The sequence below is a fragment of the Symsagittifera roscoffensis genome, chromosome 6 (genome assembly GCF_963678635.1).
Source record: "Symsagittifera roscoffensis chromosome 6, txSymRosc1.1, whole genome shotgun sequence".
Classification (NCBI taxonomy): Eukaryota; Metazoa; Xenacoelomorpha; order Acoela; family Convolutidae; genus Symsagittifera; species Symsagittifera roscoffensis.
The window spans coordinates 52698302-52710849 of NC_087067.1; the positions used below are offsets into that span (position 1 = coordinate 52698302).

At 44.9% G+C, this 12548-nt stretch overlaps 1 protein-coding gene across 1 annotated transcript in view; it reads right to left on the bottom strand.

Annotated features, from left to right (window-relative positions):
• Nucleotides 1-202: 202 nt before the first annotated feature.
• Nucleotides 203-12548, bottom strand: part of LOC134848151 (succinate dehydrogenase [ubiquinone] iron-sulfur subunit-like) — a 295415-nt gene continuing 283069 nt past the window's right edge. Inside the window, exons 4-5 of the mRNA XM_063865510.1 lie at nt 10945-11142; nt 203-864 (exon numbers count right to left, since the gene is read on the bottom strand). Of these exons, the coding sequence (XP_063721580.1) occupies nt 627-864; nt 10945-11142 (436 nt within the window). The 3' untranslated portion in view covers nt 203-626. The remainder of the gene's footprint in view (nt 865-10944; nt 11143-12548) is intronic.

Sequence of the window (12548 nt, forward strand, 5' to 3'; positions counted from 1 at the left end):
CGAAGTGAAAAATACCAATTAACCTAAACAGCACTTTTTGACCGTTTAATTCTCTCGAAGTTCACCAATATTGCCAACAATTTTTGGAACAAATTAAAGTTTCGAACTTGAAAGCTTCTTCTGCCAGCAAATGTGTTTGCTAGTCAGACAAGTGCACAAGTTCATTTTCATCAACAGCCTCAAAAACTGGAAGGAAAACAGGTTGTAATCTACAAGAATATATTTACTCTCTATCTCATGTACGCATGTTGCTATAATTCTGCCTTATCTACATAATTATAATCTCGACGCAAGAATCCATTTAAGCTCCCAATAAAGAAAGAAAGTTGATTGTTATCTATGTCGAGAACTCGATGTCAAAATTAGTCACATGAAAAAAGTGAGTGTTCATTCATAAGACATGAAGTCCAATGAAGTCTACTTGACAATTTATTCGCATTCCCTTTCACATTCGTCGGCAAGTTCACAACATTTATATTTTTGACTCGATTATTAAACAAAGTATTCTGAAGCGGAAGGGGCTGTTGCTAGTAAGTGACACAGGGAAGGGGAGATTTGTCAAGTAGATCCCATCATCTGATTTCTTTTAATTTCATTCAGTTCAGATCACGCCTCACTTCTCTTGGTCAGGCTGATGCGGTGGCGGCTGTGGCCTCTCCTTGGCCTTCATTTCCGTACGTCTCGTTCTCCCTGGGGTTCTTGACCATCATCTTCTTGATGTTGGCGATGGCCTTGCCTGGGTTCAGTCCCTTCGGACATGTCTTGGTGCAGTTCATGATGGTGTGACACCTGTACACACTGAACTTATCCCTCATCGCATCCAGCCTCTCCTTCGTGTACTCGTCACGACTGTCCACCATCCACCTACAAAACACACCAATCAAAATCATACGTATTACAGGGAGCGGCGTTGAAGCGGCTAAGTTCTCCGAATCTCAGTTGGAGCATCGGCGCTTCAAAACTATCCTACATCCGCGCTTTTGCTGGACTGTGATACTAAACTTTCGGCCCAGAAAAAGCGACCAGATATTTACAAGTAGTTCGATATCGGGGTGACAAGAGTGGTTTTCCGTTGAGAGCCGAAAAGCTCGGCTTTTTTTCCAGTTTCCCAACCCCTTGTAAAATAGCCATTTGAAAATTGTTCATACGGAAATTCGCATGTCAAAAAAATTGTAAAAAAGAGTTCACTTATTGAAGCTGACAATCAACTCATTAATTTTGGTAATTGGTTTCGTCCTGTTGAAATCTGACTAGTTTGTAATCTAGTATAAAAAACTAAACATCTGGCTGCGCTTTTCCTCTCAGGCTTCTTTCTCCTGCTTGATTATTTTCACCATCTTCAACAAGCTGCGATTGTCACTTTTGGATTCTAATTTCGCACAGTATTCAGTTTTCCGCTAGTACTTTTCTGCATGTTTGTTTGTCTAAAGAGTTCTTAAGACTATTTTTCCCAACATCCGTTTTCCTGATAACTTTTTACCAATTTATTTTTCCAGCCACTCGAAGAGTGGAAAAAAACTTTATGGTTGTTCTATGTTCAGATGTAGCGTAAGCTATGCGAACTATAGAAGCAAAGATGATCTATGTATGTATGTGTCTGTAATGGTATGATGTATGTATGTATGGGTGGTATGCATGAGTATCTGTACCTGTATGACTGCAGAAGGACAGCTGGGCCCAGGTACTTGTCACTGTTCCACCAGTAGGAGGGGCATGTATGTATGTGTCTCTTATGGTATGCATGTATGTATGTATGGGTGGTATCCATGAGTATCTGTACCTGTATGACTGCAGAAGGACAGCTGGGCCCAGGTACTTGTCACTGTTCCACCAGTAGGAGGGGCATGTATGTATGTGTCTCTTATGGTATGCATGTATGTATGTATGGGTGGTATCCATGAGTATCTGTACCTGTATGACTGCAGAAGGACAGCTGGGCCCAGGTACTTGTCACTGTTCCACCATTAGGAGGGGCATGTATGTATGTGTCTCTTATGGTATGCATGTATGTATGTATGGGTGGTATCCATGTGTATCTGTACCTGTATGACTGCAGAAGGACAGCTGGGCCCAGGTACTTGTCACTGTTCCACCAGTAGGAGGGGCATGTATGTATGTGTCTCTCATGGTATGCATGTATGTATGTATGGGTGGTATCCATGAGTATCTGTACCTGTATGACTGCAGAAGGACAGCTGGGCCCAGGTACTTGTCACTGTTCCACCAGTAGGAGGGGCATGTATGTATGTGTCTCTTATGGTATGCATGTATGTATGTATGGGTGGTATCCATGAGTATCTGTACCTGTATGACTGCAGAAGGACAACTGGGCCCAGGTACTTGTCACTGTTCCACCAGTAGGAGGGGCATGTATGTATGTGTCTCTTATGGTATGCATGTATGTATGTATGGGTGGTATCCATGAGTATCTGTACCTGTATGACTGCAGAAGGACAGCTGGGCCCAGGTACTTGTCACTGTTCCACCAGTAGGAGGGGCATGTATGTATGTGTCTCTTATGGTATGCATGTATGTATGTATGGGTGGTATCCATGAGTATCTGTACCTGTATGACTGCAGAAGGACAGCTGGGCCCAGGTACTTGTCACTGTTCCAGCAGTAGGAGGGGCATTTATGTATGTGTCTCTTATGGTATGCATGTATGTATGTATGGGTGGTATCCATGAGTATCTGTACCTGTATGACTGCAGAAGGACAGCTGGGCCCAGGTACTTGTCACTGTTCCACCAGTAGGAGGGGCATGTATGTATGTGTCTCTTATGGTATGCATGTATGTATGTATGGGTGGTATCCATGAGTATCTGTACCTGTATGACTGCAGAAGGACAGCTGGGCCCAGGTACTTGTCACTGTTCCACCAGTAGGAGGGGCATGTATGTATGTGTCTCTTATGGTATGCATGTATGTATGTATGGGTGGTATCCATGAGTATCTGTACCTGTATGACTGCAGAAGGACAGCTGGGCCCAGGTACTTGTCACTGTTCCACCAGTAGGAGGGGCATGTATGTATGTGTCTCTTATGGTATGCATGTATGTATGTATGGGTGGTATCCATGAGTATCTGTACCTGTATGACTGCAGAAGGACAGCTGGGCCCAGGTACTTGTCACTGTTCCACCAGTAGGAGGGGCATGTATGTATGTGTCTCTTATGGTATGCATGTATGTATGTATGGGTGGTATCCATGAGTATCTGTACCTGTATGACTGCAGAAGGACAGCTAGGCCCAGGTACTTGTCACTGTTCCACCAGTAGGAGGGGCATGTATGTATGTGTCTCTTATGGTATGCATGTATGTATGTATGGGTGGTATCCATGAGTATCTGTACCTGTATGACTGCAGAAGGACAGCTGGGCCCAGGTACTTGTCACTGTTCCACCAGTAGGAGGGGCATGTATGTATGTGTCTCTTATGGTATGCATGTATGTATGTATGGGTGGTATCCATGAGTATCCGTACCTGTATGACTGCAGAAGGACAGCTGGGCCCAGGTACTTGTCACTGTTCCACCAGTAGGAGGGGCATGTATGTATGTGTCTCTTATGGTATGCATGTATGTATGTATGGGTGGTATCCATGTGTATCTGTACCTGTATGACTGCAGAAGGACAGCTGGGCCCAGGTACTTGTCACTGTTCCACCAGTAGGAGGGGCATGTATGTATGTGTCTCTTATGGTATGCATGTATGTATGTATGGGTGGTATCCATGTGTATCTGTACCTGTATGACTGCAGAAGGACAGCTGGGCCCAGGTACTTGTCACTGTTCCACCAGTAGGAGGGGCATGTATGTATGTGTCTCTTATGGTATGCATGTATGTATGTATGGGTGGTATCCATGTGTATCTGTACCTGTATGACTGCAGAAGGACAGCTGGGCCCAGGTACTTGTCACTGTTCCGCCAGTAGGAGGGGCATGTATGTATGTGTCTCTTATGGTATGCATGTATGTATGTATGGGTGGTATCCATGAGTATCTGTACCTGTATGACTGCAGAAGGACAGCTGGGCCCAGGTACTTGTCACTGTTCCACCAGTAGGAGGGGCATGTATGTATGTGTCTCTTATGGTATGCATGTATGTATGTATGGGTGGTATCCATGTGTATCTGTACCTGTATGACTGCAGAAGGACAGCTGGGCCCAGGTACTTGTCACTGTTCCACCAGTAGGAGGGGCATGTATGTATGTGTCTCTTATGGTATGCATGTATGTATGTATGGGTGGTATCCATGTGTATCTGTACCTGTATGACTGCAGAAGGACAGCTGGGCCCAGGTACTTGTCACTGTTCCACCAGTAGGAGGGGCATGTATGTATGTGTCTCTTATGGTATGATGTATGTATGTATGGGTGGTATCCATGAGTATCTGTACCTGTATGACTGCAGAAGGACAGCTGGGCCCAGGTACTTGTCACTGTTCCACCAGTAGGAGGGGCATGTATGTATGTGTCTCTTATGGTATGCATGTATATATGTATGGGTGGTATCCACGTGTATCTGTACCTGTATGACTGCAGAAGGACAGCTGGGCCCAGGTACTTGTCACTGTTCCACCAGTAGGAGGGGCATGTATGTATGTGTCTCTTATGGTATGCATGTATGTATGTATGGGTGGTATCCATGAGTATCTGTACCTGTATGACTGCAGAAGGACAGTTGGGCCCAGGTACTTGTCACTGTTCCACCAGTAGGAGGGGCATGTATGTATGTGTCTCTTATGGTATGCATGTATGTATGTATGGTTGGTATCCATGAGTATCTGTACCTGTATGACTGCAGAAGGACAGCTGGGCCCAGGTACTTGTCACTGTTCCACCAGTAGGAGGGGCATGTATGTATGTGTCTCTTATGGTATGCATGTATGTATGTATGGGTGGTATCCATGAGTATCTGTACCTGTATGACTGCAGAAGGACAGCTGGGCCCAGGTACTTGTCACTGTTCCACCAGTAGGAGGGGCATGTATGTATGTGTCTCTTATGGTATGCATGTATGTATGTATGGGTGGTATCCATGAGTATCTGTACCTGTATGACTGCAGAAGGACAGCTGGGCCCAGGTACTTGTCACTGTTCCACCAGTAGGAGGGGCATGTATGTATGTGTCTCTTATGGTATGCATGTATGTATGTATGGGTGGTATCCATGAGTATCTGTACCTGTATGACTGCAGAAGGACAGCTGGGCCCAGGTACTTGTCACTGTTCCACCAGTAGGAGGGGCATGTATGTATGTGTCTCTTATGGTATGCATGTATGTATGTATGGGTGGTATCCATGAGTATCTGTACCTGTATGACTGCAGAAGGACAGCTGGGCCCAGGTACTTGTCACTGTTCCACCAGTAGGAGGGGCATGTATGTATGTGTCTCTTATGGTATGCATGTATGTATGTATGGGTGGTATCCATGAGTATCTGTACCTGTATGACTGCAGAAGGACAGCTGGGCCCAGGTACTTGTCACTGTTCCACCAGTAGGAGGGGCATGTATGTATGTGTCTCTTATGGTATGCATGTATGTATGTATGGGTGGTATCCATGTGTATCTGTACCTGTATGACTGCAGAAGGACAGCTGGGCCCAGGTACTTGTCACTGTTCCACCAGTAGGAGGGGCATGTATGTATGTGTCTCTTATGGTATGCATGTATGTATGTATGGGTGGTATCCATGTGTATCTGTACCTGTATGACTGCAGAAGGACAGCTGGGCCCAGGTACTTGTCACTGTTCCACCAGTAGGAGGGGCATGTATGTATGTGTCTCTTATGGTATGCATGTATGTATGTATGGGTGGTATCCATGTGTATCTGTACCTGTATGACTGCAGAAGGACAGCTGGGCCCAGGTACTTGTCACTGTTCCACCAGTAGGAGGGGCATGTATGTATGTGTCTCTTATGGTATGCATGTATGTATGTATGGGTGGTATCCATGAGTATCTGTACCTGTATGACTGCAGAAGGAGAGCTGGGCCCAGGTACTTGTCACTGTTCCACCAGTAGGAGGGGCATGTATGTATGTGTCTCTTATGGTATGCATGTATGTATGTATGGGTGGTATCCATGTGTATCTGTACCTGTATGACTGCAGAAGGACAGCTGGGCCCAGGTACTTGTCACTGTTCCACCAGTAGGAGGGGCATGTATGTATGTGTCTCTTATGGTATGCATGTATGTATGTATGGGTGGTATCCATGAGCATCTGTACTTGTATGACTGCAGAAGGACAGCTGGGCCCAGGTACTTGTCACTGTTCCACCAGTAGGAGGGGCATGTATGTATGTGTCTCTTATGGTATGCATGTATGTATGTATGGGTGGTATCCATGTGTATCTGTATCTGTATGACTGCAGAAGGACAGCTGGACCCAGGTACTTGTCACTGTTCCACCAGTAGTAGGGGCATGTATGTATGTGACTCTTATGGTATGCATGTATGTATGTATGGGTGGTATCCATGAGTATCTGTACCTGTATGACTGCAGAAGGACAGCTGGGCCCAGGTACTTGTCACTGTTCCACCAGTAGGAGGGGCATGTATGTGTCTCTTATGGTATGCATGTATGTATGTATGGGTGGTATCCATGAGTATCTGTACCTGTATGACTGCAGAAGGACAGCTGGGCCCAGGTACTTGTCACTGTTCCACCAGTAGGAGGGGCATGTATGTATGTGTCTCTTATGGTATGCATGTATGTATGTATGGGTGGTATCCATGAGTATCTGTACCTGTATGACTGCAGAAGGACAGCTGGGCCCAGGTACTTGTCACTGTTCCACCAGTAGGAGGGGCATGTATGTATGTGTCTCTTATGGTATGCATGTATGTATGTATGGGTGGTATCCATGAGTATCTGTACCGGTATGACTGCAGAAGGACAGCTGGGCCCAGGTACTTGTCACTGTTCCACCAGTAGGAGGGGCATGTATGTATGTGTCTCTTATTGTATGCATGTATGTATGTATGGGTGGTATCCATGAGTATCTGTACCGGTATGACTGCAGAAGGACAGCTGGGCCCAGGTACTTGTCACTGTTCCACCAGTAGGAGGGGCATGTATGTATGTGTCTCTTAGGGTATGCATGTATGTATGTATGGGTGGTATCCATGTGTATATGTACCTGTATGACTGCAGAAGGACAGCTGGGCCCAGGTACTTGTCACTGTTCCACCAATAGGAGGGGCATGTATGTATGTGTCTCTTATGGTATGCATGTATGTATGTATGGGTGGTATCCATGTGTATCTGTACCTTTATGACTGCAGAAGGACAGCTGGGCCCAGGTACTTGTCACTGTTCCACCAGTAGGAGGGGCATGTATGTATGTGTCTCTTATGGTATGCATGTATGTATGTATGGGTGGTATCCATGTGTATCTGTACCTGTATGACTGCAGAAGGACAGCTGGGCCCAGGTACTTGTCACTGTTCCACCAGTAGGAGGGGCATGTATGTATGTGTCTCTTATGGTATGCATGTATGTATGTATGGGTGGTATCCATGAGTATCTGTACCTGTATGACTGCAGAAGGACAGCTGGGCCCAGGTACTTGTCACTGTTCCACCAGTAGGAGGGGCATGTATGTATGTGTCTCTTATGGTATGCATGTATGTATGTATGGGTGGTATCCATGAGTATCTGTACCTGTATGACTGCAGAAGGACAGCTGGGCCCAGGTACTTGTCACTGTTCCACCAGTAGGAGGGGCATGTATGTATGTGTCTCTTATGGTATGCATGTATGTATGTATGGGTGGTATCCATGAGTATCTGTACCTGTATGACTGCAGAAGGACAGCTGGGCCCAGGTACTTGTCACTGTTCCACCAGTAGGAGGGGCATGTATGTATGTGTCTCTTATGGTATGCATGTATGTATGTATGGGTGGTATCCATAAGTATCTGTACCTGTATGACTGCAGAAGGACAGCTGGGCCCAGGTACTTGTCACTGTTCCACCAGTAGGAGGGGCATGTATGTATGTGTCTCTTATGGTATGCATGTATGTATGTATGGGTGGTATCCATGAGTATCTGTACCTGTATGACTGCAGAAGGACAGCTGGACCCAGGTACTTGTCACTGTTCCACCAGTAGGAGGGGCATGTATGTATGTGTCTCTTATGGTATGCATGTATGTATGTATGGGTGGTATCCATGAGTATCTGTACCTGTATGACTGCAGAAGGACAGCTGGGCCCAGGTACTTGTCACTGTTCCACCAGTAGGAGGGGCATGTATGTATGTGTCTCTTATGGTATGCATGTATGTTTGTATGGGTGGTATCCATGTGTATATGTACCTGTATGACTGCAGAAGGACAGCTAGGTCCAGGTACTTGTCACTGTTCCACCAGTAGGAGGGGCATGTATGTATGTGTCTCTTATGGTATGGATGTATGTATGTATGGGTGGTATCCATGTGTATCTGTACCTGTATGACTGCAGAAGGACAGCTGGGCCCAGGTACTTGTCACTGTTCCACCAGTAGGAGGGGCATGTATGTATGTGTCTCTTATGGTATGCATGTATGTATGTATGGGTGGTATCCATGTGTATCTGTACCTGTATGACTGCAGAAGGACAGCTGGGCCCAGGTACTTGTCACTGTTCCACCAGTAGGAGGGGCATGTATGTATGTGTCTCTTATGGTATGCATGTATGTATGTATGGGTGGTATCCATGAGTATCTGTACCTGTATGACTGCAGAAGGACAGCTGGGCCCAGGTACTTGTCACTGTTCCACAAGTAGGAGGGGCATGTATGTATGTGTCTCTTATGGTATGCATGTATGTATGTATGGGTGGTATCCATGAGTATCTGTACCTGTATGACTGCAGAAGGACAGCTGGGCCCAGGTACTTGTCACTGTTCCACCAGTAGGAGGGGCATGTATGTATGTGTCTCTTATGGTATGCATGTATGTATGTATGGGTGGTATCCATGAGTATCTGTACCTGTATGACTGCAGAAGGACAGCTGGGCCCAGGTACTTGTCACTGTTCCACCAGTAGGAGGGGCATGTATGTATGTATGTGTCTCTTATGGTATGCATGTATGTATGTATGGGTGGTATCCATGTGTATCTGTACCTGTATGACTGCAGAAGGACAGCTGGGCCCAGGTACTTGTCACTGTTCCACCAGTAGGAGGGGCATGTATGTATGTGTCTCTTATGGTATGCATGTATGTATGTATGGGTGGTATCCATGAGTATCTGTACCTTTATGACTGCAGAAGGACAGCTGGGCCCAGGTACTTGTCACTGTTCCACCAGTAGGAGGGGCATGTATGTATGTGTCTCTTATGGTATGCATGTATGTATGTATGGGTGGTATCCATGTGTATCTGTACCTGTATGACTGCAGAAGGACAGCTGGGCCCAGGTACTTGTCACTGTTCCACCAGTAGGAGGGGCATGTATGTATGTGTCTCTTATGGTATGCATGTATGTATGTATGGGTGGTATCCATGTGTATCTGTACCTGTATGACTGCAGAAGGACAGCTGGGCCCAGGTACTTGTCACTGTTCCACCAGTAGGAGGGGCATGTATGTATGTGTCTCTTATGGTATGCATGTATGTATGTATGGGTGGTATCCATGAGTATCTGTACCTGTATGACTGCAGAAGGACAGCTGGGCCCAGGTACTTGTCACTGTTCCACCAGTAGGAGGGGCATGTATGTATGTGTCTCTTATGGTATGCATGTATGTATGTATGGGTGGTATCCATGAGTATCTGTACCTGTATGACTGCAGAAGGACAGCTGGGCCCAGGTACTTGTCACTGTTCCACCAGTAGGAGGGGCATGTATGTATGTGTCTCTTATGGTATGCATGTATGTATGTATGGGTGGTATCCATGTGTATCTGTACCTGTATGAATGCAGAAGGACAGCTGGGCCCAGGTACTTGTCACTGTTCCACCAGTAGGAGGGGCATGTATGTATGTGTCTCTTATGGTATGCATGTATGTATGTATGGGTGGTATCCATGTGTATCTGTACCTGTATGACTGCAGAAGGACAGCTGGGCCCAGGTACTTGTCACTGTTCCACCAGTAGGAGGGGCATGTATGTATGTGTCTCTTATGGTATGATGTATGTATGTATGGGTGGTATCCATGTGTATCTGTACCTGTATGACTGCAGAAGGACAGCTGGGCCCAGGTACTTGTCACTGTTCTACCAGTAGGAGGGGCATGTATGCATGTGTCTCTTATGGTATGATGTATGTATGTATGGGTGGTATCCATGAGTATCTGTACCTGTATGACTGCAGAAGGACAGCTGGGCCCAGGTACTTGTCACTGTTCCACCAGTAGGAGGGGCATGTATGTATGTGTCTCTTATGGTATGCATGTATGTATGTATGGGTGGTATCCATGAGTATCTGTACCTGTATGACTGCAGAAGGACAGCTGGGCCCAGGTACTTGTCACTGTTCCACCAGTAGGAGGGGCATGTATGTATGTGTCTCTTATGGTATGATGTATGTATGTATGTGTGGTATCCATGTGTATCTGTACCTGTATGACTGCAGAAGGACAGCTGGGCCCAGGTACTTGTCACTGTTCCACCAGTAGGAGGGGCATGTATGTATGTGTCTCTTATGGTATGATGTATGTATGTATGGGTGGTATCCATGAGTATCTGTACCTGTATGACTGCAGAAGGACAGCTGGGCCCAGGTACTTGTCACTGTTCCACCAGTAGGAGGGGCATGTATGTATGTGTCTCTTATGGTATGATGTATGTATGTATGTGTGGTATCCATGTGTATCTGTACCTGTATGACTGCAGAAGGACAGCTGGGCCCAGGTACTTGTCACTGTTCCACCAGTAGGAGGGGCATGTATGTATGTGTCTCTTATGGTATGCATGTATGTATGTATGGGTGGTATCCATGTGTATCTGTACCTGTATGACTGCAGAAGGACAGCTGGGCCCAGGTACTTGTCACTGTTCCACCAGTAGGAGGGACAGGAGGTGGAGCAACAGGCACACAGGATGCACTCGTACAGCCCCTCCAACTTCTCCCTGTCCTCCACCGACTGGTACTGCTGCTTCTCCCCCACCTTCATCTCACTCTTCTTCTTCAGAAACGGCTCAATGCTCCTACACACACACACACTCGACACGACACATTAGACAACATCGCAAGAGATAAATAATGAACTCACAGCTGCAAAGTCTTACGTTGTCAGCCGAGAATACCCACTTGGAGTGATTAGGATGTGGATTAACTGATGAACCAAAATTAAGCAACACACTACCAATTAACATGGACTAGCGTTTAACGCACTTCCGGTGCTTCGAAATTTTTCGACAACTTATGAAAAACCGCATATATTGGAAACAACATCTGCAAACTTTTAGTGTACTCTGACTGCACCCAATTACAGGGTTGGTAATTTCGAACTTTTTAATTTTTTTAATTCCCATTTTAAAAGCGTCATCTCGAAAACTTAATGGGCCTCTGGAGAAATTTGGAGGCCAGATTTGCAACCAATGAGAGTCCCTGAGAGCACCCTACTATAGGGTTAGGAATTCAAAATTTTGTGAATTTTTTTTAAACCTGTCTCCCGAAAAAAAAAACTGTCTCGGAAATTGAAAGGATTTGAGCATTCATATTAAGAGGCAAGATTTGAGACTCCAGGGTGTACGCTGACAATAAGGTTGTATCTTCATCGAGTTGGTAGTTTCAAATTATTTTTATTTCTTTGTAAATAAGTTCTTTGAGAAATTTTGAGAAAATCAAAAATCGTCACATCCGGAAACTAAAAGCATTTGAGCAGTCGCATGTGGCAAGATTCGCAACTCTTTAGAGTACCCTGACAACACCGAAATATTGCGTTGGGAATTTCAGATTTTAAAAAAATAAAAATAATTTAAGTTTTCTGAAAAATTTTGAAAAAATCACAAAAAAACGTCATATCTCGAAAACTACAAAGAATTCAGCGGTCATACTTGGAGGCAAGATTCGCAATCCTTGATAGTACTCTGACAGTACCCAACTACAGGGTTGGGAACTTCAAGTTTTGTAAATTATTTTGTTATTTGAAATTTCTGAAAATTTTTGAAAAAATCTCAAAAATCGTCTTATCTCGTTAACTAAAATGATTCGAGCATTCAAAATTGGAGGCCAAATTCGCCACCCCTAATTCGATATTGGGCTGCTTAATTTAACCACTAAAATCAAATTGGAAAGTCGAAAAAATAATCTCTTAACTATTGCAATATACGATATAGCTTAAACATGCAAAAATAATACGTTGAAAAAGCTTAAACATGGCAAGATAGTGAAGCCCGCATTTAAATATATAATAGATAGATTGAGTTGAATGAGACATTAAATAAAGCCTTCAAGTCGTGATTCAGATTCTACAAAAACCAATCACGGTAAAATCCAGAATCAATGTTTTTTGCCATTCAAACCAATCACGGTAAAATCCAGAATCAATGTTTTTTGCCATTCTCATTTAATCGAAAGTCAGACTTCCAAAATTCCTAATAACTCATAG